We start from the raw sequence: 26549 nt of genomic DNA, 5'->3' as shown, positions 1-26549 counted from the left end.
AGGGGTTGAAATGTTGATAAAATTTAATACATTTTTTTTAATACAAAGAACAATTCTTTTCCTTTGTGACGAGCCTAAACTGAGCTCAATTGATCAATTTGTTTCTGAGTTATGACTAATTTTAAAAAAGTCTAAAGTGTCCATTTTACCCCACTCTCCCCTATCGCCTTTTACCCCCGACTGAATCCTGACTGCAAAATTTTCCTGATGCAAAATCCCCCCCCCCCCCACCGCCCCCCCCCTTAAACGCCATCCGGATCCCCCTCCCCAATTATTGAATAAATTAAAAAAAATTCTGAAATTCCAAAAATTTCCAAAAATTATTTTAAAAAAATCCGGATTGTAAACCAACATTTGCTCCTCCCCCCCTCCCGCCCCTTGTTCCACGCCAATATACTCCAGCCCCTTAAAAAAATCCAAAAATGCAAAAACTGAAAAATAATGGAAAATAATTAAAGATGTGAAAGCAAGGGAAAACGCATTTTAAGCCTAAAAAAATTATATTACGCGCCTTAACAGCGTTCGGGGAATTTCGGCAGTGAAAATAGTGCTTCAAGCATATTCCAAAGATCAGGTTTTTTTTTTTCTTTGACTGAATTACACCCGATAAAAAGGGGATTCACCTCATCAACGACTGGGAACGTTCTCTCCATCACCGGAAGTCATTGCTCTGATCGCGAAACAGTGGGGGTACGTCTCCAACACTCGTTCATTCTCCCTAACCTCTCGGTGAGCCCCGTAATCCGACAAACCGATAAAAACTGCCGACGGAATTTCGACAATTGATTAATTTACTGGTTCTTCTCCTTTAGATTAATCGAGTGAGTTGTAGTGGTTGATTAAATGGCGTCGTTGAGCAGTGTCAGACTGTTGTCGAGGGGCACCGGGTGCATCAGGGGAATCAATGCAACGGGATTCAGGGCTCGGAGCCAGGCGCTTTTCGCCTCCGCCAACGGATCCCGACTCATTCACACGAATTTCAGGGGGGCCAAGGCACTTCTCGCATCCACCAATGTTCAGGTATTTAGTCACTCACATTTTAGTGAATTCATTATTTTATTGGCGAGGGAAGTGGTTGTGGGTCTTATGTAACTGCGGCATCAAAACATTTTTATAATTTTTTTTTTCAGTTTTTGCATTTTTGGATTTTTTTAAGGGGCTGGGGTATATTGGGCGGAGCTGGGGGCGGGAGGGGGGAAGAGCAAATTTTTGTTTACAATCGGGATTTTTTAAAAATAAGTTTTGGGAATTTTTGGAATTTCAGAAATTTTTTTAATTTATTCAATAATTGGGGACGGGGATCCGGGTGGCGTTTGAGGGGGGGGGGGGAATTTTGCATTTACCAGTCAGGATTCTTCATAAATGTTCTTGGAATTTTTGCGAATTTTTAAGAATGGAATTTTTTAATTTTCAGTATTTTTTTAATTGTTCTGCAGGGGTGGGGGCCCTTGCGGGTGGGATATGAGGGTTTGAGGGGGAAAGATGAAACAATTTTGTATTTGCCAGTCAGGATTCTTCATAAATGTTTTTGGAATTTTTGTGAAATTTTAAGAATTTAGATTTTTTTGATTTTGAGCATTTTTTAAATTGTTGGGCAGGGGGTGGGGCCCTTCCGGGTGGGATATGAGCGTTTGAGGTGGGGAGATGAGACAATTTTGGATTTGCCGGTCAGGATTCTTCATAAATGTTTTTCGAATTTTTGTGAATTTTTAAGAATGGAATTTTTTAATTTTCAGTATTTTCTTAATTATTGGGCAGTTGTGGGGGCCCTTGCGGGTGGTATATGAGGGTTTGAGGGTGGGAGATGAAACAATTTTGGATTTGCAAGTGAGGATTCTTCATAAATGTTTTTGGAATTTTTGTGAATTTTTAAGAATCTAGATTTTTTTTATTTTCAGCATTTTTTAAATTGTTGGGCAGGGGGTGGGGCCCTTACGGGTGGGATATGAGGGTTTGAGGCGGGGAGATGAGACAATTTTGGATGTGCCAGTCAGGCTTCTTCATAGATAGTTTTGGAATTTTTGCGTATTTTAAAGAATGGAATTTTTTAATTTTCAGTATTTTTTTAATTATTGGGCAGGGGTGGGGGCCCTGGCGGGTGGGATATGAGGGTTTAAGGCGGGGAGATGAGACAATTTTGGATTTGCCAGTCAGGATTCTTCATAAATGTTTTTCGAATTTTTGTGAAATTTTAAGAATTTAGATTTTTTTGATTTTCAGCATTTTTTAAATTGTTGGGCAGGGGGTGGGGCCCTTACGGGTGGGATATGAGGGTGTGAGGTGGGGAGATGAGACAATTTTGGATTTGCCAGACAGGATTCTTCATAAATGTTTTTCAAATTTTTGTGAATTTTTAAGAATGGAATTTTTTAATTTTCAGTATTTTTTTAATTGTTGGGCAGGGGTGGGGGCCCTTGCGGGTGGGATATGAGGGTTTGAGACGGGGAGATGAGACAATTTTGGATTTGCCAGTCAGGATTCTTCATAAATATTTTTGGAATTTTTGTGAATTTTTAAGAATCTAGATTTTTTTTATTTTCAGCATTTTTTAAATTGTTGGGCAGGGGGTGAGGCCCTTACGGGTGGGATATGAGAGTTTGAAGCGGGGAGATGAGACAATTTTGGATTTGCCAGTCAGGATTCTTCATAAATATTTTTGGAATTTTTGTGAATTTTTAAGAATCTAGATTTTTTTTATTTTCAGCATTTTTTAAATTGTTGGGCAGGGGGTGAGGCCCTTAAGGGTGGGATATGAGGGTTTGAGGGGGGAGATGGAACAATTTGGGATTTTCCAGTCACGATTTCTATAAATACTTTGGCAATTTTTGTGCTTTTGATTTTTTTGATTTTTTGTGATTTTGAATATACTTTGGTTTGACTCCCCAACAAAAGTATATTCACATCTCTCATAAATCCAGGCAATAACAGTAAGACAAGAAGAAACCTGGCCCCCCAAGAAGAAATTAACTCCCAATGAAATCGAGGAGAGAGTTTTAAAAGTGGTGGCAGCATACGACAAGATATCAGCCGATAAGGTGACTATTAACCACAAAAATTGTATTTTTTATGTGCAGGGGCCACGAGTCGAGCTGACACGTTTCTACAGTGGTAAACAACCATTGACACTCGATTTAATTCGTGAAAGGGTTCTCTTGGTCCTCAAACTCTATGACAAAGTCGATGTGAATAAGGTATCATTGACTCGTGGCTCTTATCCCAATTATCATTAATTATTCATTTATTTTTCAACAATTCATCGACTTTTCTATCGATCTCGTTAACTGTCGATTGAAAAATCAATGATTTGGGGGGGAAGATGGAGAGGTATGGGGTCGAAAATGACCCCACTGTATAGCCCGGAAAATTTCCGACTCCGGACCCTCTTGTTGAACCCATTTTGCCCCGTTTGTTTTTAAAAAACCGAGGACTATCGATTCGAGTGTGAAAATCGTTTTTTCCCGGGGAGGGGATGATTGATGGGGCAAAATGGGTTCGTGACCGGGGGTTGGAATAGGAAATTTTCCTGGCTATGCAGTGGTGTTGTCCTTTTTGCGCTATCTCTTCTGATTCCCGAGATAACGACGATTTTGTGATGGGAGAATTTTTGTTCAGCTGTCACTGGATTCTCACTTCATGAATGATCTGGGTCTTGACTCTCTGGACCATGTGGAGGTCATCATGGCCATCGAGGATGACTTTGGGTTCGAGATACCCGACGTTGATGCTGAGAAACTCATGAAACCCGGGGACATTGTACGCTACATCGCTGATAAGGAGGACATCTACGAATAGAGATTAATTTCCGACATTTTTTTTTCATAAAAAAACCAAATAAGAAAAGAATGATTTGATATTAGTGCGCTATCATCTCAACTGGATTCCTTTTTCTTCTGTACATAGAATAAATAAAACGTACGTGTCGTTAGAATTATATTTTTCGATTTTTTTTCACCTTTTACGTGCTTTTTCTCCTTTTGCCATATTTTTAATTTTATCGTTTTATAAAATTGGGGATTACTTTTGATTGAATCCGTGGATTTTTATGAGTCTAATCTCACGTTGAAGGGCATGAAATTGTCTTTAAAATGAGGCGTCACAGCCTCAATTAGCTCCGGTCGTTGGTGTGTAATCCATTTGTTAATTAAGAAATTGAAGAAAAATTTCCGTTGGCTTCAATCGGCGATATCTTTGGATTGCATCGATGGATTCGAATGAGTCAAATTTCGTTTCGAAGAGCATGAAATTATCTTTGAAATGAAAGGTCACGCGCTCAATTCGCTCCACCCATTCCCAACTAATTAATTTGTTGATTAAGGGTAGAATCAGTTATCGACGTTTTACATTGAAAAAACAGTTTCTTACGTTAGACATCGCATCGTATTTTATTTAAAATAATTCTGTCTACACTCACATGTGTGGGAGGGGCTCGTGGAGTTGTGAACATCAAAATCAATTTTCCATTATTTTTTTTTTATAATTTAATCAATAAATTATTGTTTGGATTGAGTGAGTCTCGTGGTAACTGTAAACAAAAATTATGGAACGATCAGGTGATGGGCAGAACACAATCTTCGGGTGATGAAACAGCTTTTATCTTCATTTTGTCAACATTTTCAACGATTTTTTTTCATTTATTTTATTTATTTGTTTATAACGTTTTCTCCTCTAGAAGCTAAAAAATTGTTAATTATAATTGATAAATGGAAGCATATAAGTCACTTGTGTTTTATGAAACATTTCACTCAATTTCATTTCTCGGAATAAAAACAAATTGTTTATCATTTTTGCCAGTTTTTTTTTTAATTTTAGTATTTACTGGCATTTTCATAATCGGAAATATGAATTAATCAATTATCACGTGATGAACCAATTAGTTGTCAATAAATAATTCAATAATTAATTAGTTCATTAATAATAATTCATCAATTGATTAATTATTGAATATCAATTATTGTTTTCTTTTCCACTGAAAAAAATTAATGGTTCTTTCGACTGAATACAATTACTCTGCCAATTTTTCTACTCACTTTAATCAATTTTTTAAATAATTAATTATTTCAATTCTTGGATTGTTTAATTTTCAAAAATTATCAATGTTTAAAAAAAAGTTTAATGCAAATCTTGGCAGTGCCTCAATTACTTGCCATTGCTTATTGTTGCCCACATAACCATAAACTTCGTTAATTGATTCTAATTAATTTTTTATCAATTGTTATTGTTAATTAAGCATGGCAATGTTCGTTATGAATTTTCTCACATCAATGATTCGTAAAAAATTGTTATTAATTAATCAACATGATAATTACCAGGTTAAGTGATCCTAATGATTAAATGATTGTTAATTCGATGGATTAGTTAGAGAAGCCTCAGGGGAGATTGTTTATTAATAATTTTTTTATTTTATCATTTTTTTCGTCTTTTCGCATTATCATCATCGTTCCTTCACTAAATTACGATCTAAAATGGTAATTACTGTTAACCCACCTCGTCTCCCTAATTTTTTCGCGGGTGGATTGGATGGAAATTGGCTCGAGCAATTGTTTAAACAATTTTTCAATTGTTGTTAATTATTCGGTGCTGATGACTTCGGGAATTTCAGAGGTAGAGGAGAAAGTTTAGGGCGAAATATGTGGGTGTTCTCAAGACGAACATTTTTTGTTGGAGTTCAATTAATCCAATTGTTTAAACAAATTACTTCAGACTTTCAATTATTCATCATCTTCAATTGCAGTTATCCCGACTACTAATTGAGCTATATTGCTGAGTCAAATTTCAAATTCTTCGTCTTCTCAAGACGCACATTTTTGTCTCCTAGTATTTCTCTCTATCTGGATTATTTAAAGAGATATAGGCAATTGTTTAAACAAATGAATTTGCATTTTCAATTATCCTCAATGTTCAATTGCCAATATCTCGGCTTCTAATTGAGCTAGAATGGCGAGTCAAAGCTCAAAATACTCATCTTTTAAAGTCGAAAATTCTGAACCCGGGCCATTTTTCTCTATCTCGATTATTACCACCAATATCGCCAATTATTTAAACAAATAATTGCCAACTCTCAATTCAAAATCTTCAATCGTAAATATCTCGTCTTCAAACTGCCCTAGACCAATAAATCAAATTGCAAAACATTCGTCTTTTCAAGACGCACACCGCCTTCTCCCTAAAACTCCCACCCCCCTCAATGACAACCCCCAGAAATAAATTTCCCCAAAATCTCCATCAAATCCACCCACAGAATAGTATTTATACACAATTTCACCTAAATACCGCAGATAGTAACTGAAAAGAGCCATCAGTAAGTCATTTGCACCTAAAAATAACGGGAAAAGCCCCAAAGAAACCTCAAAAATCCTCAAAAACCACAAAATTAAATTTTTTCATAAACTGAAGAATCACCTCGATGGCTCTCGACATATCTCCCAGCATCACCTCATTAAGCACAACATTTTTTTTTGTTACAAAAGTGTGTGAATTAACTATGGGTCCCCTTACAAAACAAAAATCATTAATTATCATTAAATTTTCCATCCCTTATCAATTAATTTTAAATCGAATATCCGATAATAAGTTAATGATTTTTAATTATTCATTTACTCACGACATAGTCTCACCTCCTAATTGTTTATTTATCCAGTGATTCAACATAAATAATTCCATAAATTAATGATTAATCAATTGTTTGTGTAATTAAAACCGAATTAAAGCTGAAAGTGAAAAATGAAAATTGAAAATTCTGATCATTTCGATTTTTAATGAAAAAAAAATTATTAAAAATTGTTCAGTCACTGGATAAATTCATGAATTATCAAATATTTATTAATATTACGTCTGAGAATGTAACATGTCAATTACGAAATTTTAATCAAGGAAATGAACTGTTTTTCGCCAAATTCTTTCGCTATTTCGTTTAAAAAAATGAACAAAATTCGGGGGATTTTCGTCGTATGACGATTAATCCATGAACACTTGGGCAGTTATCGAGTTTAAGTGGTCGATTACATGTCAATTATTCCAATCGTCAATAAATTAATTAGTTAATCATTCGAAACAGACGAAAAAATGCGGTAAAATTTTCGTTTTCACCTCCTGTTTCGACTGATTAATAATTTTTCTCGTTAATTCCACACTGTTTACTGTTTACTCTCATCATTACTTCATTTAAAAAATCCAATGATTGCGTTTAGGAACTCTTATTCATACGAAATCAGCCTTCAATATTTTCTCAATGAAATTTTCGTCAATTTTTTTCAATTTTCCTCTCACTTTCGGGAAAATTACGAATTTTTCGCTGTGTGGAGGCTCCAGCAATCGATGAACAAACGTTAATTAATGATAAAATTGCGTCGGCATAATCAATAATTAATTAAAAGAAAAAAAATTATTTATACGAGAAAAAATTTGCTAACACCCAGAATCGTCGAGTGCAATTCCACGTAAAATTCCTCCACCATTTTTTTAAATTAAAAAAATGTTTAAATATCAGTAATAGGATAATTTTTCTTCTACGTTATCCAATGAAAAATGGGTAATCGAGGGGATTCATTGAATTAATTAGGTTTATCCTTCCCTGAGATCGAAGGATCGTGGAAACTCGACTGATTCTATGGGAGAAAATTATAAAGAGTTCGTGGTAATCTAGGGCTAATTAATTATTTCGTTAATTGGGGGCGATTATTAACCTATCTCTATCATCTCTGCGTCTTCTATGCTGTTGTGACCGACTCCGTTGTGCCTGGAAGAGAAAAAAAAATCGTAACTTGATGATTTTTTATTTTTAAAGGAATTTTTATTAGTGAAATGAGGCATTTAATGATTTAATAATTAATTAGTTCATCAACAATTATTAATTAATTAGTTAGTGAACGTCAATGTATGAATTTTTCTAGCTGAAAAAATTAACTGGGCTTTTCACTAAAAAAAGACCCATCAATTTTTATTGTTAATAATGGCAATTATTGTTATCATTAATTTTGGGGAAAAAAATTCGTGAATTGATTATTTTGGATTTTTCAAAGCAATTTTTTTAATAGAGACATTTGATGATTGAATAATTTAGTGGTTGATTAATAATTTTAATTAATCAATTAATTATTGAATCTCAATGAATGAATTTTCCCGATTAAACGAAAATTAATTATTCTTCCCACTAAAATCTATTACTCCCCAAATTTCTCTGCAAGTCATCAATTTTTTGAGTCATCAATTAATTCCATCCTTCGATTGTCAATTTTTTTTATTATTAATCTATGAAAAAAAAATTTCAAGAGACATTTGTTGCAGGGAATTAAAGCCTCTTCAAAAATTTGTTTAATGATATTTCACCTGAAATTCTTCCATCCCCAGATAATTATACAATTATCAACACGTAAAATCGAATTTACCGCAATTTTTTACAATTACATTTTAATGATAATGTAAAATGATAATTTTCTACCTGTGATGATGGTGAAAATGATTACTTCGAGGTGAGAAGCTCTTCAAGTGACTCCTGCGGGGGCTCCTGGCGTGTACAACACGAGGTTGATACATATCCTCTAGAATACTCGGTGCAACATAGGTGAATCCCTGTGAAAATTCCCCAGTAAATCAAATTTTCATCCACCAACGATCCAATCAGAGGGAAAAATTGTTACTATGGCACAAATTGTTATTAAATGATTTTAAAGAAGTTTACCATAAATTAATCACAGTTCCTTACTTTTCGATTTAAATTTGAAAATAATTTTCAATTCTCAATTATAATTAAGCTATTAATTCTAAATATCTGATAATTTATTATTGATTTATGAAATATTTGAAAATTAAAAAATTTGATTTAGGATTGATTTAGTATTTGAAAATTTTTTAATGTTGATTGATAATTCATATAATAAAATTTATAATAAAATTGAAAAAAAAAAAATTCTCAATTATAATTAAACCATTAATTCTAAATATCTGAATTTGATTTTTCAATTAATCACACAATCCTCATTCTTGCGATTTTGATTACTGATTTATAAAATATGTGAAAAATTAAAAAAATTGATTTTTGATAAATTTCATATTTGACAAATTGTACAGTACAGTTACCCAATTTGACAAGTAACAAAATAGTTTTAATTCTGTATTACGATTTTCCCCGTCTCTGCAATCAATTAGCCTCAACTGAATTAATTACAATTAATTTTCGCAGTTAATAACAATTAATTGATTAAATCAGCCGAGTCAATCCTCCATCCGTCCAATCCAACGCCACCCCTCCCCTCCCCCATTATCTCGAAAAATAAATTGAGACAATTACCTGGAAAACTCTATTAGCACTCTCGCTGAGTGTGTACTCAGGGGGCGAATCAATAGGAGCAGAATTGGTGAATTTCTTGTCAAACTGTGAGACATCGTCTTCACTGGTCAATTTGGGTCTGAAGGGTGGCTCAAGCTTCCTCGAGATGACGTCGTTCCAGTTGATATGCCTGAAGAACAGGTGATTCTTGACCTGCTCAGCGTCTGAGGGTGCAGAGCCCAGTCTCTGAGGGACTTGCCTCTTCAGGAGCTTCCTGATGAGGTCCCTTGCGTCGTGGGTGAGGTAAGGGGGCAAAATCAACTTGCCCTTGAGGATCTTCTCGATGGTCTTCCTCCGGTTTTCCGAGGTGAAGGGGGGAGAACCTGTTGACAGATCATTCCGTCGTCATGACTAATAGAATTTTTCAGTCTGGAAATCTAGGGGAAATATTTATTCCGTTCATTTGACCAAAAAATGTCTGAAGAAATAATTAAAAATTGTGATGAGTATTGAAATCTAGGGGAACTTTACTACGTTTGTTGGACTGGAAAACCCTCGGAAAAATAATGAAACATTCTGGTACATATTGACATTTAATGTTTTTTTTTCATCTTTCTCTGGATGTTTTTTTTTCACCTTTCGTCATCTGAAATTGTTAATCAAGTCCTGCATCATGCAGAAGTTTTGAAATATTGATGCAGAAGATTGAAAAATTATTTTTTGAGCCATCACTAATTCCATTTTGATGACAATATTTTGAGTGATCGTTGAAAAATCGATTCTTGGGAGAATATCAATTTTTTCAATTTATCAATGAGAAATTGAATTTTAATTGGTGTCAACGAACAAAGCTTAAATGTCTGAAGAAATAATTGAAAATTGTGATGAGTATTGAAATCTAGGGGAACTTTATTACGTTTGTTGGATTGGAAAACTCTCGGAAAAATAATGAAACATTCTGGTACATATTGACATTTAATGTTTTTTTTTTCATCTTTCTCTCGATGTTTTTTTTTCACCTTTCGTCATCTGTAATTGTTAATCAAGTCCTGCATCATGCAGAAGTTTTGAAAGATTGATGCAGAAGATTGAAAAATTATTTTTTGAGCCATCACTAATTCCATTTTGATGACAATATTTTGACTGATCGTTGGAAAATCGATTCTTGGAAGAATATCAATTTTTTCGAATCTGTATGAGAAATTGAATTTTAATTGGTGTCAATGAACAGAGCTTAATAAAGTCTACAGGATGAACCAACCAGTGGTCGAACCAGACCAGTAATCGAACTAATTGGTACTTTTTCTATAAAATAAATGAGTAGAAGGTAGAGATTCCTCACATTATACATGAAAACTAAAATTATGACATTTCCAAATGATATTGTGATGATTGAAAATGTCTAAGTTACATTATTAACAGCGGAAAAAACAGTTTTCGATGACACGCCGCCATAGCATTACAGAATACGCAGTTCGATTACTGGGTTTTCACACATTTTCAGCTTTTTGTATTCATATCATTAATTGTATCGTCAATTAATATCCATAATATTTTTTTCTGTTATCTATGGAGATGTACAGGGGAGTTATAATTATTTTTAAATCCATTTTCGACTTGGTTATATTTTTAAATCTACGTTAAAAATGCCTGTGACGTTATTCGTTCGAACACTGGACGATTCACCCTATTCATGAAAAAAATAATGAAATAATGATTGATTCCTTTCAAGAAAATTGGAAAAAAAAATCAATAAAAAATGAAAGAATGACAAACAAATGATAAAAAAATAAATCCTGTCACTCACCCGTCAGCATGTCGTACATGAGCGTCCCCAGGCTCCACCAGTCCACAGCTTTTCCATGTCCACTCCTCGTAAGTATCTCAGGCGCCATGTACTCAATTGTTCCGCAGAATGTGTGAGTCACCGAGCCCTCCTGGATGTGCTCCTTGCAGAGGCCAAAGTCCGTCAGTTTGATGTGTCCCTCAGCGTCCAGCAGAATGTTCTCAGGCTTGAGATCCCTGTAGATGATGCCCTGCTGGTGGAGATGCTGCAGTGCCAGGATTATCTCTGACAGGTAGAAGCACGCTGTCTCCTCCAGGAATATACCCTCGTCGTTCAGGTGACGGAAGAGCTCACCTCCACACATGTATTCCAGAATCAGGTAGAGCTTTCCCCCAGTCTGGAAGGCGTACATCAGGTCCACGATGAAGGGATGCTTAACAGCCTCCAGGATGTTCCTCTCGGCTTTTGTGTGCGCTGTGTCCTTCTGGTTGCGAATTATCGAGGCTTTTCGGAGCACCTGGAGACGGTGGAAGTCAATATTAATTTTTTTTTATCGGGAGGAGATCGGTTGAAATTCGATCAAACTAATGCAATTTGAGTGCAATTCAAATCATTTCAGTCATTTGTGAAATGATTTTTGGGGTTTCCTGGAAGGGGGTGGGGCAGAATGGGATGGTATATGGGTGATGGGGTAGTTGGGGATATTTCCGGCTCGAACCACAGGTCATGAACCCATTTTACCCCGGCGTTTCCTGATTTACGAAGAAAATACAGGTTTGATCGGAAAATTTAGTTTTTGGGGTTTCAGGGGAAGTCGAGGGTCAAAATGGGGTCAACACCGGGGGTTGGAGACGGCAATTGTCCTGGTTAAACCGTCGAAGGGGTCTCGCCCTGTCGCACGATCATTATCTCCAGAAATTCCCTCATAAATATACAATTGAATCGAATGCTCAAACATTCGAACAAAAACCCAGGGAAAAAGTTCTACACGCACTTCCTGGTTCTCTCCATATTCATGGGCTTCTTATCTCCCTGCTTCAGTCATTACTTGACATTTTACGATGACATTTTGTCGAGTATCGAATCTCATCCAGACGGACATCGATAAAAAACGTCACGAGAGTTTTTATGGATCGCGAGTGTATTGAAATTCACTCAATCTATTCCGCAGTTGAATGAGTGGTAAATTGTAGAGAGGAGCAAGTATTTTTTTCGTCTTGATGAATTGCAGATTGTCAGGGAGATGAGGAATTTCGGGAAAAAATTGCGAGAGATTCATTTTGCGGAGAATTAAGGCCCGAGTGTACTATCTTTCGAACGTTATCTCGATGTTTTTTTTTTCATCTTTCGTCGTCTGAAATTGTCAATTAAGTCCTGCATCATGCAGAAGTTTTGAAAAATTATGAATGAATAATTTTAAAAAAGTAGAAGAAATTCTTAATTTTTTCAAAGAGCATTTTTAATTTATATTCAGAATAAGTTGAATAACAAGAAATTGAAAAATGTATCTGATTTACGGTGACAAGTGGCGGCCTGTCACCCAATATCATGCAGGGGTAAGACTGATTTCGTAAATCTTCCCACACTGCACAGAGACATTTATTACGGAAAAGGCTCTTTGAAAAAAGTTGTAATATTTTGGAGAATTTTTTAATCACACTTTTATCACATAAAAATGGCAGATGACTACATACCACTGTTTTGAAAATTGAGATACCTAGCTGTCACTTCCCATGAGGAGTTAGTGTTTTGTTATCCACCATGGAAAATGACAGCTAATAGATAATTTGCCACAGCGAATCAGATATTTGTAATTTCCACTTTTTTCAACTCATTCTGAATCTCAATTAAAAACGCTCTTTGAAAAAGTTCAGAATTTTTTCTATTTTTTTTTATCATTCTATCATAATTTTTGGAAATTTCTACATGATGTACCACTCAATTGACAATTTTGGGTTACGAAAGATAAAAAAAATTCAGATAACATTCGAAAGATAGTACACCCGGGCCTTAAATAGAAAAAAAAAATTTTCTTCATCATCTCGGTTTTTTTATAAATCCTCACTATTTCCACCACAAGTGCTTAAAAAAATCCCCTGAAAGACTCCTCAAACTAAAAAAAAACCCCAAACCCTTTTAAAATGTGTCAGAATAATTTCCATAAACTTTCTTCCCCTCCCCACCCTCATCACCCCCAGACCTAAAACCAGAAATGATAATAACTTCTTCTATCGGGAAGTTAACAAAAAAAAATCCCACAAAATCAGCTCCAACTGATAAAAAATTTGAGGTTAAAATCCCCAAAGCCTTCAAAACGAATTTCAACTCATCTGAGTCACGTCACCGAGTCAACAGACATGGATGGCTTATCTGTGATCTTCCCAAGATCTTCCCACGTCTCCACAAGTCCCTCAACACCCCCTAAATCTCCAATAAACTCACCTTCATGGCGAAAATAGTTCCAGCATCGTTTCCAGTGACCTTTCTCACCTGGAAAACCTTTCCATATCCACCCTTACCAATGACTTTGCACAATTCAAAGTCCTGTGGACCAGCACGTTCCCTCCCACGGTTGACATTTTGTTCGGAAATGGCAACAGTCTCACAGCCATCAGCCCTTGATCAACAAAAAAAAATCATCAAAACATCCGAAAGACCCCCCCAAAAGCTCCAAAATAATCTCCACTCACTCGATGATTTCGTTGACGTTGGGATTGGAATCGTACTCTCCCTGAAAATAACAAGAAAAAAATTCACCTCAAATTTCCAATTTCATTCTATTTTTTTGCACCCAAAAATGCAAATTTAAGAGAAATGTGAATTTAAAATCCTTGGAGTGTCCAAGGGGGAAATAAAAAAAATGATCTCACCTCTCCAATCTCAATGACATCATCATCAGACTCCTCTCGTCCAACAGTATCACAATCGTGCAACTCGAAGGGAAAAAGTTCAGCCATGACTACCGAAATGACAATAAAAATACTCCAAAAATGTCTTCCACCCCTTCCTCAAGATAATTCCCTAATGTTGGGACCTCGTGCCACTCCAGACGGGACTGGACGACACCTCAAGCCCCCACTGACCTCCAGAATCCCTATTAGAGCCCTCTAACCTCATAAATTGTCACCCATTTGGCGCCCCGAGATGGTGGAAAAATTGGTGGTGATGTCGTTGAAATTTTACGGTTTTAAAATTGGAAAAATTGTTGGATAATTCACTGTTGTATATGGAATGCTAACAAAACCAGCTGTGGCTCTTTCAACACCTCCGCCAAGTTACCGCCCCCACTTGTCTCGAGTTTCGCCCCTGGGGAAGGGGGAGAATGAATTGGGGGGAGTGTGATTGGTGGTCGAACCGTCGCCAGGGTCGGCTGGCCAATCAGGAAGGGTTAAGGTCGCTTGGGGGATCGGCGATCCTTCGGGAAGGCTCGGGAAACCCCGGGGGTAAGGTGGAGCCCTCACTTGCCGAGGGATTCGAGGTATTTTGGGGTGAGGGGTTTTTTAAAGGGAAATGAATGAACTTGTGAACTTTGAATGAAATTCAAAAAGTCTAGAAAAAAAAATCATTCATCATTGATAATTTTTCCCATTAATTATAACTTTGATGAGTGTAGGAAATTAAATGCATCAAATTTTTTCTTTAATTATTTTTTTAAACGACAGTCTCTCTTTTGACTAGGGTGGTTCGACTGGACGCGCCATTTCGGGCACGCAGAAACATAAATTATTTGTTACAAATGTTTGACACTGACGATAATTTTTATATTCGACGTAGAATTTTTATGTATTTTTTCTAATTTTTCGAGATCGTTTCTAGATTTTAGTCTTCTTCCTAACCATGAAAAGTTCATTTTCTCGTAAGACTCTGTGTTATTTTTGCAATTCTAGATTAACTAGATTAATTATTATTAATAATACTAGACTGACGATTGATCACAAACTCAGCCAGAATGTTTTTATTCATATTAATTTTCGTTTGGAATTTATTTCAGATTTTAATCTTCAAAATTAAAGTTATGTTTGTACTACCTTAAAGCAGTATGAAAAAACTCCTGAAGTAGCATAAAAAATGAATTCAAAAAGCCCAAAAAAAATTATTCATCATTGATAATTTTTCCCATTAATTATAACTTTGATGAGTGTAGGAAATGAAATGCATTAAATTTTTTCTTTAATTATTTTTTTAAACGACAGTCTCTCTTTTGACTAGGGCGGTTCACCTTAACACGCCATTTTAGACATGCAAAAACATGAATTATTTATTACAAAAAAGTTTGACACTAGCGATAATGTTCATATTGGGTACAGCATTTTTATTTATTTTTCCTCATTTTTCGAGATTTTCAGTAGATATTAATGTTCTCCCTAACCTCGAAAAGTTAATTATCTCATAAGGCTGTAATATTTAATTCTGTAATATTATTCTTCAAAAATTGTTTTGTATTTTGTATTTGAAGTTTATGCGCGTTTAGCGCCAAGTATAGTAGGTCAAGGTCAGGAAGGTCACAAGGATCGGAGAGGCTGTGAAGGGTCATTTGAGGTTTCAAGGGCTACCAATCCTTCGGGGATTATTCAGAACTAGTAGAACTATAAACAATTTTTTTAGTTCATTGTTATTCGGTCGTGCCCATGACGTCGGCAGCGTCTCTGGGCCAATCAAAGAGAGTTCAGGGGACTCAGGAGGACTCCCAGTAGAGAATATCCCAGCCCTCTAAAAAGGTTCAAAAGCCCTTAAAAATAAACGTGGGTCCTCTGACCCACGCTGAAAGGAAAATAATATCATAAATAGAATTTTTTCTAATCACTAATTTTAGGATTTTTTGTCCTCATCGGGACCTTCCGACCAATCAGACGGGGTTAAGGTCATTCGTAAATACAGAAGGTTTTTTTGAACCTCCGAAAAGGTTCACGGGATCCCAAGGGTAAGGCAGATCCCTGACTTGCCGAGAGATTCGAGAATTCAGGGCTGAAGTGTAAATAAATAGAATTTTAGTTATAGACGTTCCTTTTGGGGGTTTCGGGGCTTTACAGGGATTTTTTAAGAGTCTTTGGGGTATCGTGAGGGTGTCAGAAGGTTTTGTGTGACGTTAGAGGGGCTGAGAAGTGTCATAGTGAGCGTGAAGTCAAGTACAGTGACAAGTGTTGTGACTTTTGGATTCATAACCTGAGTTCCGAGAGAAGTGAAAGCTGGAAAGTTGAGATTTTCGCAAATCGAGGTGAGTTTTCTTTATTATTTTGGGGGGAAGCGGCTTTTTTGGAGGGTTTGAGGTGGCGGGGGGGTTCATAGGGGGTGCGAGGTGCATTTTCGAGTGAATGAAAGTTCTGAGTTTTTTCATTTTTTATTTGTTGTTTCTTTGTTTTTTCTATTTTCTCTGGTTGCTGTTTTGTTTTTGAGAATTTTTTGGCTGGGTGGGGGTTGGGGGTGGTTTTGGCCCTGGGGTAGGGGCGGGATTCTAAAGGAATGGGGGAAAATGAGGAAAATGATTTAGAGTTTTGGAAAATTTCTTCGGTTAGGACTGACTGATATTTTTTCTGAGCGAAGAATCGACGAAAAAAAAACATTCCGCCGACGGTTGAGTGATTTTAAAATATTTTTGGGGGGTTTTGAGACTTCTAGAGGATGATTTAGGGTTCTTCATGAGCCCCAAGTCTTCAGAAAGGACTGTAATACCTCAGAAAGGATGAATTCAATTGTTCACTCCAATGTTTCAATTTTTGTACGTAAAAACATTGAGGAAAAAATAATTATTTCAATTTTTTTTAAAGATTCTGAACATTGCAAAGAATGTTCGAGGTTTGGGGCATTGTTTTGGGGTCAATTGTAACCCCAAAATAATAACAAAGTTCCTTCATCCCTGGAGAAACATAATTTTGCAGTAAAAACAAAAATTTTTAATTATTTTAATTTTTTTAAATAAATATTTCCCTATTATTCTCGTCTATTTTTAAATTTCTGAAGAATACCCTGGGGTGATGGATAACCCCAGTCCCCAAAAACCCTCAAACAATTCAAAAAATCTTTTCTATTATTTCGTTTTTTCAATAAATCAATTTCTCAGAAACATCTTGAAAAAATCATTTTAGTTTCATAAATTAAATTTTAAATTGAATTGAATCTTAAATTAAATTCAATTAAATCTTGAATTAAATTTAATTAAATCTTAAATTAAATTTAAATAAAGTTAATTGAATTGATCGTTCACTTAAAATTTCCGAGGTTTAACAAACACTCATTACATGCACCTCATGCCCCACATCCTCCGGGTTTGCGGTTTCCCAAGGGTCATGACCCCTCGCCACCTCAACCAATCCCTCATTTCCCCGAATAAGCGCATTAATTCCCAGAAGTCTAATTCTTGACACTAAAAAAATAAAAAATAACAATCCTCAAAACATCCGCGAAATTGCGGAAATTTGGAGTTCACTGACACCAATGTCAGTTCAGGGTCGCGTGTGCGTCCCCTTGGCTCCGATTTTGGTGAGAGACCAGAATTCGAATGTTTATTAATAAATTGGTGATTCGTGTCAAAGTGACGAGAAATGCAGTTCCGATGATTATTCTCGTTCCCACGTTATTTCCGCGATACCTTCTGGTGGTCGTGACGTGCTGCCCCCGTCCGCCACGTCTCTGAGGCACGTGCCAAGGTCCCCAAGGCACTTTCGAGTGGTTAGAGTCACTGGGCGGCGGATTTCGCGATAATAAATACCATTTTCTGGCGGTAAATCGTCGAAACAATCGGGATTTTCGCAATATTTATCATTCGAAATGGTTGTGGAGCATCATGTTGAGGGTTACGAGCCCTTCTTCAAGTTCATGGAGGACCTGAAGCCCCAGGGGCAGGTCATTGTCCTCTACAGTGGCAGCAAATTACCTAGTGGACACAGTTGGTGTCCTGATTGTGTCGAAGGTAATTATCGTTAAAGAGAAATTACCAATTACCGATTTTTTATTGAGACTTCAGGCGAAAGCCCATTGAAGCTTATCCATATAAATACATTCGTTTTCGTCAATTATTGGTATGGTTTTATACCTTCAAAAAATCAATTTTCAAATTTCGTTTTTTTTTATTTTTCCCAATTTTTCATTCTTTTTTCTAATTTCAAAATTCATTGCTTATGGTCCGTAAATAGTCGATAAAAGAAATGAATGGAAAAATTTTAAAAATGAGAAATTTGAAAAATTAAAAAAAAAAATTGAAAAAAATTTTTTTTGGATAGAACGGATCCCACCTCCATTCCAATTTTTCGATATTTTAATTTTTTAATATAATAAACACCTATTGTTGCGTTTTTAAATTTTTCCCAATGGTTCATTTTTTTTTCTAATTTCAAAATTCATTATTTATGGTCCGTAAATAATCGATAAAAGAAATGAATAGAAAAATAAAAAAATTAGAAATTGAAAAATTGAAAAAAAAAAATCGAAAAAGAATAGTTTTGGATAGAACGGATCCGACCTCCAGTCCAATTTTTTAATATTTTAATTTTTTATTATAATAAACACCTATTGTTGCGTTTTAAAATTTTTCCCAATTGTTCATTTTTTTTTCCAATTTCAAAATCCATTATTTATGGTCCGTAAATAGTCGATAAAAGAAATGAATAGAAAAATAAAAAAATTAGAAATTGAAAAATAAAAAAAAAATTTTGAAAAAAAATATTTTTGAATAAAACGGAGCCGACCTCCAGTCTACTTTTTTAATATTTTCATTTTTTATTATAATAAACACCTATTGTTATGTTTTTCTCATTTTTCCATTTTTACAGTTTTCATGTGACTGAATTAAAAAAAAAAATCTATAGGTAATACCATTTTCCATCGCAAAATTTTCTGAATTCTTAAAACAAAATATTTTCAAAATTTAAAATTCGAATTTTCACTATGAATGAGTTTTAATGGTGAAAAATGAAAAACAGGCAATTTTACATAAAATCCATCCGTAAAAAAACGACCACTGTGGGTTTAATGACAAAAAAAAAACAAAATCAACATTAAAACTCATTATTCATAGTGAAAATCCAAATTTAACATTTTGAAATTTCTGTTTTTTAATTCAGAAAATTTCCGAATACTTCCACGATTTTAGACAAAGTAGTGGAGCAAAACGCATTCATGACCAGTGGTTGGAATCCAAAATATTTTCAGCTTTCTAATGACGCATTTGGAATTTTGATAGCTTTGTTCATTCTCGAGATATCGAAGATTTTATGGGCATTGATAAGGAGGAGATTGTGGTTGAGGGGAATGATTCGGTAATGGTTTTGTTATTTTCCATTACAGCTGAACCGTTCATTGAGAAAGGACTCAAAGCTGCTCCTGAGAATGTACATTTCGTTCATGTTGATGTGGGGGATAGAGCATTGTAAGAAATTCAAGTAGAAATTAAAAAAAAAACGATCTTTTATTCATAAAAATCAAGAATTTAAACAAAAACATCGTCTTTCACCAAAAACAATTTATTCAATTTTTTCCATCACTTCTGATGACTTGTGAGAGATCTTGCAGGTGTGGAAAAGTTGTTGTTCACGTGAGGATGATGAAAATAATTTTTTTTTATAGCTGGAAAGACCACAATTGCCCGTTTCGCTCTAATCCAAAGACGAAATTGAATGTTTTGCCGACATTATCGTTATGGGGCACTCAAAAACGTCTGGAAGGTGATCAGTGCCTCGATGTGGGCCTTATCGAAATGCTCCTCGATGAAGACGATTAGATTACGATAAGATGATTTGTGATACTCATGTACATTTCCATTTTCTACTCAGGAGAATTAAAACACGGTGAAACGGAAAAGGAGTCTTAATATTCTCAAGCCCTAATTCAATCCCTGAACCCGAAAATTTGAAATTTTCAAGTGAACATTTCTTGAATGTTTTTCTAATTATTGAAACAATGAGTTTTTAATTTTTTTTTTCATTAGAGGAGAGTGTGCCTGTACAGCTCAGCGGGTAATACCGCTCACCCGATTTTCTCCACAACCATCAACTTGAAAATTTCTTTCTGTTCCTGATCATGAAGAATTTGATGATAGGATGTGATTGTCGGAAAAATTTCACTTTATTTACCACTTTAAATATGAAAAAACACGTAACGAAGTTTTGAGGTCATTACAGTGCAAAATTTGTGGACTTGTAATTAAGGTTTTTGATAGTTTGAAACACTGAATTCTCATATTAAACTGTGGTTATTCGATTCGTGGTACTTTCACGCGTAATTTGAGACCAATTCGAACTCAAAACTCCACTCATGTCAATAATTATCAATAATTTTGTTGACGCCGAGCGGAGCCGGTAATACCGCTCATAGGATCGGCCACGTAGTTGCTCGACAGCACTCGAGTACAGGTTAGGTTGGGGCGCGAGCGACACACGCAAAACCCTATGAGCGGCATTGGAATCGTGCCGAGCGGTATTACCCGACGGCGGGTAGTACCGCTCAATAGGCTCTCTCTTTTATTTTCAATCAATTTTGTGGAATCTAAGGAGAATTAGGCGTCTACACTTCGAGAATAACGAGTTCAATAGTTAAAGAAGTCTCACAAATACGTTTTTTATACTCAAGTTGAAATATAAAATATAAAACTGGCATTTCCCCTTAGGTGGGCGGTACAGGCACACCCTCCCCTATTCTGACCACACATAGGCAGAATTATAAATTTTAAATGAAGTTAAATTTTGAAGAAGGCAATAACTAATAACACCCTTAATTTTAAATTATTAAATAAATCACCAATTAAATATTTAAATTCTGAGTTATTTTCTCAATCAATAATTGAGTTCGGAGGATTGCCAATTATTTGGTTAATCAAAAATCGCTTTTAAAAAATTTAGAAATATTTGCCCAATCGTCAATTTAAAATTCCATATTTTGAATTATTCAATTCACAGTCCCATATTTCAATTGTTCAATTCATAGTCAATTGAAAGTTTAAACCATCAATTATTTTATAAATTTCAAATTTTAACCCAAATATTACTAAACCTAATGATTGATGCCGATCCCTGAGTCTGACTTTTCACACGAAAGACCTTAATAAGGAAAATATTCGAAGCGAAGCGGATTAACTTTTACTCTTGCACAATTGGCGATCTTTATTCACTAGTTTCATAACGATTGATATATTTACAACATTCAGTGATAAATCCTTGATAATTGCACTGCAATTATAAAATAAAAGACATCGGAATTGTAGACGATGTCTTCGAAATAATGAATGGGAATTCATCCATAACCTCAAAATCTGTTGAAACGATGTCAACTTGTCATTTCTTATATTCAATACATTAAAAGCTTTCATTTCTTATATTATCTCCTCTAATTTTCCTCTGACTTCTTATATCGAAGACAATACAATCTCTCATTTCTTATATCATCCCTCAGGTGGCCCTCTAGTTTCTTACATTCAATTTATGAAACCTTCTCGTTTCTTATATTGTCTCCTTCCATCGCCCTGTAATTTCTTATATCGAATATAATACAATAACCTCTCATTCCTTACATAACTTTCTTTCACAAGGGTCATGGGAGTCAGAATAAAGGTCACGAGGGTCGAAATAAGGGCCAAAAGAAGGGTCATGAGGGTCAGAATAAAGGTCACGAGGGTCAAAATAAGGGTCACGGCGGTCAAAATAAGGATCATGAGGGTCAGAATAAAGGGCACGGGAGTCAAAATAAGGGTCATGAGGGTCAGAATAAGAGTCGCAAGGGTCAGATTAAGGGCCCAAATAAGGGTAACAAGGCTCAGATTAAGGGTCTAAATAAGTGTCACAAGTATCAGGTTAAGGTTTACAAGTGTTAGAGTAAGAGACATGAGGGTCAAAAACCAAGGGTCACAAACTAAAGGTCAAAATAAGGGTCTCAATATCTCTCTATATTGTAAAAATCCAAACCGACTTTTGGTGATGAAAATTTTGTGGTCGAAATTATGACTCCAAAATTAAGGGTCAAAATAAGGGTCACGAGGGGTATGAGGGTCACGAGGGACAGATTAAGGATCAGAATAAGGATCATGGGGATTGGTGAGCGAAGCGAGCTGTAGAGCTTAACCTCTCATTTCTTATAAAAATATAATAAATCAGAGGTGATTTCCATGAACCACCTACAATATAAGAAACGGGAGGTTTCACCGTACATGAAAAAATCACAAATGTCTAGACGTCCTGAAATGCGAGTTCCTGAAGCCCTTCAGTGGGTTCAGCCAGCCTGACATTGTAGTGAATTTTTTTGTTCCTCAAGAGGCTGTAAGAATTATCGAAGACGACTGAGTAGGTCCCAGGCTCCTCGCACGTCAGGACGCCAACCTCATCCAATTGATGTGCCGCAACCCTGCGCACTGGAATGAGCTCCACCTTCTCCCCACCCGTTCCCCTCCTCAAAATCCCGAATCTAATGTCATGATCTTCGGAGCGGAACTCCCAGCTGAGAATCGATCCCAACTTCTCGGGGACAAAATCAATTTTCATCTTGTCACCCTTCTTCACGACGACTGTCGTGAAGTCCTCGTTCGTCTTATCGAAGTTCTTCTTGTACATCTCCTTCGGGATCTTGCCACCCTGACAGATTTTCGATCGAAGTCGGGGATTCCCGTCCGGATCTGTTAGGGTCCCCCCGAAGTACGCGGGGATTTGATTCTCCGGGATGACTTTTAAGACCGCGGGGCGCCATCTGTTGGGGTCCGCCTTGTGGATCTGAATTTTTGAGATCGTGTACTCGTTCATGAATTTTTTGGCGATTGAGAAGCCCAGGGCGAACATCTTCGGGGCTGGAAAGTATTTTGAGGTTATGTAGGGCTAGCTGTTGATGATTTTTGGGATTGAGGGTTGATGATGGGGGTTGTGAAGTAGTTCAGTGGAAAGCTAGAGAAATTTGCGATTGCAAACTCTGCGTGGTCGTCCATTTCGGGTGAGAATTCGGAGAGATATGAAAGAAAGATTTTTTTTTTTGAGGTTATGTTGAGAACTTAAAGGGGTAAAGGGTTGGAAAGCAGTTCACTAGATGGCCAAGGAAATTTCCGATGGAAAACTCTGGAAGATCGTTCATTTTGGTTGAGAATTGGAGGAGATATGAAGAAAATAGTATATTATGATACATGTGAAAAAAAGTAGTTTTTGATGAGTGTGATGGCACTCGTCAGGAAGTACATTTTTCATATGTATCGTACGATATTTTATGATGCTGGTGAAAAAAAGGCGGTCCTTTGCGCGCCAAGCGTGCAGTGAAAAAAGTGCTCTTTTTTCACTTGTATCATAAAAGTTTTTTTCAAGTTAGACATTTTTTTTTAGGTTATGTAGGGAACTTGAAGCGATGAAAGGGCTGTCAGACTGTATTTCTCATCGCAAATTTTTCTGGCTTTCCAATAAGAGTCCTTGAGACATGACGAAAAGTAGTTTTTGAGGTTAAGAAAATTTTTTGAGTTCATGTGGAGAATTTGAGGAAACGGAGGAGTCATCAACCAGATTTCTTGAGCAGAAATTCTCTGGGCTATAAAATACCACTAGTTTTAATGTTCTCCTATATCAGGTTCTGAAAATAACCTCAAAAAATCGAAAGGACAAACAATTTTTTAGCTACCTAACCTTTCAACCTTTCGGTAATTTCTGAATTCTGAAGTACTTACCATTAATTATAAAACAAATCTTGAGTATCTCTGGGTAATTAGCCTCGTACATTTGAATCAAGGTGATTATCGTCTCTCCAGCTGAAGCCATAAAATAAAGAACAGTTGGGAAAAACAAAATTATGAATTGAAACAGGTCAATTGCTGGTCTAACGGGATGAATAAGTCACCTGGTCTCCACATGAGTGGCCGGAGATTAAAGTCTTGCATGTCGAATATGACTGTTACTTGATTCGCTACTGGACCGTGCTTCTCGGCCTGCTCCCGGCAGAGCCGCATGAACCTTTCTAGCGCCTTTATTGTCATTCTTATCATGTCCCTCCGCGATACCACGTGGAGAATTCCGTACATATCCAGTCCGGAGAATGGAATGATGACGACTAACCCCAAAAAAATCTCACATGTTCACATTTTAAAGATTAAATTTTTTTTTTAATTGAGGATTTTTGAAAAAGTAGTAAAATTTTTGAAAAATGGAGATTTTTGAAAAAATTCAAAAAAATTAAAAAATGTGAAAAAAAGGATTTTTTTTTGAAAAATTTCAATTTTGAAAAAAGAAATCAATTTTTAAAAAAATCAATTTTTGAAATTTTTTTTTTTAATTGAAAATTTTTTAAAAATTTTGAAAAATGAGAGAAATTGAAAAAAAATTGAAAAAACTGCCAAAGTTGAAAAAAAAATGAAAAATTGGAAATTTTCATTTCATCACCTGGTGCTCCATCCTTATCAAACCCCGAATGTCCATATGGTAAATAATCTTTCAACACCTGTGGTTCCTCCCAATCATCGAGACTATCGACCTCCCACTTCCTCCTCCACTCCAGCGACTACAATTGAAATAAAAACCATGGAAAAAGAGAAAAAAATTAATTGGAGATAATTATCACATGAACTTTCAGTAGAAACGTGTGATTATGTCCTTAGAGGCGTTGATTATCTGCAACGAGTTGCTTTATACGTAATTGTGAGCAAACTAGACTCATCGCGGGTGAAAGTATTGGAAACTAGTGGCTGATTCAGTTAAGAGACATAAACTCCAACCATTTTACAAGTTTTATGATTTAATCATATAATTTATCATCCCATTCACGTCAATCTTATCACAATTTTCTCGGCATTTCGAGGCTCCGAGGCACTAGACGGAATCGGGATCCACCGTTGGAAAGCCGGGGAAATTTCCGATTCTAAACCCTGGTTATGAACCCATTTTGCCCCGTTATTCTTTCTAAATCCACGAAAAAACGTTTCTAATTTGTTAAATCGTTTATTAATGCTCTCTTTCGAATTAAGGGGGCAAAACGGATTCATGACCAGGATTTGGAGACGGAAATTTCCCCAGCTATCACCTGAGACGCCGCAAAAAATTTAATTGCTCTGGTGTTCCTGGAAAATCCGCAATTTTGATTAGGGAGTTGGGAAATTTTGATCCTTATCAACTCGTTTTTTTTTCATGCTATGAATTCATGAATTTCTTGCGAAATTATTACTTACATCACGCAGCATTTTCTCCGCTGCAACGGGGTCCCATTTTCTAGCTGTAAAAAAATTGATTGAAATCGTTATTGCGAGATTTTTAATAAAATTTGATTGATCGGGGGGAGAAATGAGGTCTTTTGCTGCAATCATTTTCGCATTACAATGGAAAAACAATTTTTTCGCATTACCTCGGAGCCAACGGAGGAGGAAGTGGTCGTCATGGTGGGGCTGAAGAACATCCTGGACGCTTCGTCTGAACTGTAAAATGATTTAAAAAAAAAAGATTATTTAAATGGATGGTCAGAATGACCCATGAAATGAATTAATAGTAGGGATATTTCCTGGAGTTTTAAAATTTTTTTGTTTCATGATTTGTGTCGAATTATGTCTAAATTTGTTCTAAATCTTTCCCCATCGTTTTTTCTATTTAAAAAGTGATTGAAAAATAATATTTAAAAAAGTGATCAGATGACCTTGAATGACAGTGTGATCAAGAGAAATGAAGTTATGTGGTTTTAGTATGAATAAGGCCATTTTTTTAAAGCAATGTTATAAATGAATGGACAAAAGGCTGATTGATCATCCTCGATCATCAACTTCACTTTAACCTCGTCACTAGAGCGGAAGTAGCGCCAGTTTATCAACTCAACGCTGGAGCAATGTTGGCTGACAACGTTGGGCCAACGCTGGCAACCAACACTACCCCAACATTGACTGCCAGCGTTGAACTAATGTTGGTTGCCAATATTGGGGAGATGTTGGTTTCCAGCGTTGAGGCAATGTTGGGCCGATGTGGCCGACCAACTTTGGGCCAGTGTTGGCAACCAACGTTGGGCTAGTGCCGGCAACCAACGTTGGGCCAATATTGGCTGCCCACGATGGGGCAATGTTGGTTACCAACGTTGGGGCAATGTTGGTTGCCAACGTTGGAACAATATTGACTTCAATGAATCATTGAATTCAATTCAAAACACGTCGTCATAGAAATAATATTCGGAATCAAATGACTAATTTATCAGCAAAAATATATTGACCATATTGTGACGAAAGCAATTTCCTACGTGCTTATGAAACAAACAAAATAATAGAATTGAAGAATTTTTCATGTATTGAGTGTATTGCCTGAAAAAGTATAAAATAGTCCTATTCATTTACCAAGGAATTCGCGGTTATTCTGGGAGTCCTAATGCCTTTTCAGGATTAAGGATGTTCTATACACCCTTTCTGCCAAAATTCACGTTTTTTAAATTTTTCTGGCAAACTTATGATGGAATTGACGTGAAAAAATATAACGTTTTTGTGTTTTGTCATTATTTAATGACTGACGAAATTTTAAGGTGGTGCGAACATTTTCCTGCGTTTTCTCTAAACTTTTAAAAAGAATCACAAAACTGTATAAAAAACGC

The 26549-nt window shown here is 35.9% G+C and overlaps 5 protein-coding genes across 7 annotated transcripts in view; 3 read left to right on the top strand and 2 right to left on the bottom strand.

Annotated features, from left to right (window-relative positions):
* The first annotated feature begins 634 nt into the window (after positions 1-634).
* Positions 635-3931, top strand: LOC107036620 (acyl carrier protein, mitochondrial). 2 transcript variants are annotated; one of them, XM_015254689.1, is made up of 4 exons: positions 635-729; positions 813-1020; positions 3075-3191; positions 3613-3931. In XM_015254689.1, exons 2-4 carry the CDS (start codon positions 844-846, stop codon positions 3790-3792), a joined length of 474 nt encoding a protein of 157 aa, XP_015110175.1. In that variant the 5' UTR covers positions 635-729; positions 813-843; the 3' UTR covers positions 3793-3931. The 2 variants fall into 2 exon arrangements, with proteins under 2 accessions (XP_015110175.1, XP_015110177.1); XM_015254691.1 differs by lacking the exon at positions 3075-3191 and adding an exon at positions 2919-3035.
* A 429-nt stretch (positions 3932-4360) lies between these two features.
* On the bottom strand, positions 4361-14349 carry LOC107036619 (ribosomal protein S6 kinase beta-1). 2 transcript variants are annotated; one of them, XM_015254687.1, is made up of 8 exons: positions 13922-14349; positions 13742-13782; positions 13494-13668; positions 11073-11568; positions 9287-9648; positions 8438-8568; positions 7683-7735; positions 4361-4522 (listed from the first exon to the last, which is right to left on the bottom strand). In XM_015254687.1, exons 1-8 carry the CDS (start codon positions 14006-14008, stop codon positions 4491-4493), a joined length of 1377 nt encoding a protein of 458 aa, XP_015110173.1. In that variant the 5' UTR covers positions 14009-14349; the 3' UTR covers positions 4361-4490. The 2 variants fall into 2 exon arrangements, with proteins under 2 accessions (XP_015110173.1, XP_015110174.1); XM_015254688.1 differs by lacking the exon at positions 4361-4522 and having other exon boundaries at positions 5375-7735.
* A 1837-nt stretch (positions 14350-16186) lies between these two features.
* Positions 16187-26549, top strand: part of LOC107036615 (calcium release-activated calcium channel protein 1) — a 30825-nt gene continuing 20462 nt past the window's right edge. Inside the window, exon 1 of the mRNA XM_015254675.2 lies at positions 16187-16266. The gene's annotated coding sequence lies outside the window, so the exon portion shown is untranslated. The remainder of the gene's footprint in view (positions 16267-26549) is intronic.
* On the top strand, positions 17681-19894 carry LOC107036617 (thioredoxin domain-containing protein 17). Its single transcript, XM_015254686.2, has 3 exons — positions 17681-17958; positions 19332-19413; positions 19611-19894. Exons 1-3 carry the CDS (start codon positions 17817-17819, stop codon positions 19762-19764), a joined length of 378 nt encoding a protein of 125 aa, XP_015110172.1. The 5' UTR covers positions 17681-17816; the 3' UTR covers positions 19765-19894.
* The window catches only part of LOC107036614 (SEC14-like protein 2), a 12882-nt gene continuing 8337 nt past the window's right edge, over positions 22005-26549 (bottom strand). Inside the window, exons 2-7 of the mRNA XM_015254673.1 lie at positions 25332-25401; positions 25159-25202; positions 24377-24494; positions 23838-24047; positions 23668-23748; positions 22005-22812 (exon numbers count right to left, since the gene is read on the bottom strand). Coding sequence (XP_015110159.1) covers positions 22202-22812; positions 23668-23748; positions 23838-24047; positions 24377-24494; positions 25159-25202; positions 25332-25401 — 1134 coding nt within the window. The 3' untranslated portion in view covers positions 22005-22201. The remainder of the gene's footprint in view (positions 22813-23667; positions 23749-23837; positions 24048-24376; positions 24495-25158; positions 25203-25331; positions 25402-26549) is intronic.

Source organism: Diachasma alloeum, unplaced genomic scaffold, assembly GCF_001412515.2.
Source record: "Diachasma alloeum isolate Michigan unplaced genomic scaffold, Dall2.0 Dall_scaffold_00210, whole genome shotgun sequence".
Lineage (NCBI taxonomy): Eukaryota > Metazoa > Arthropoda > Insecta > Hymenoptera > Braconidae > Diachasma > Diachasma alloeum.
This window is presented reverse-complemented; position numbering and strand designations above follow the sequence as displayed.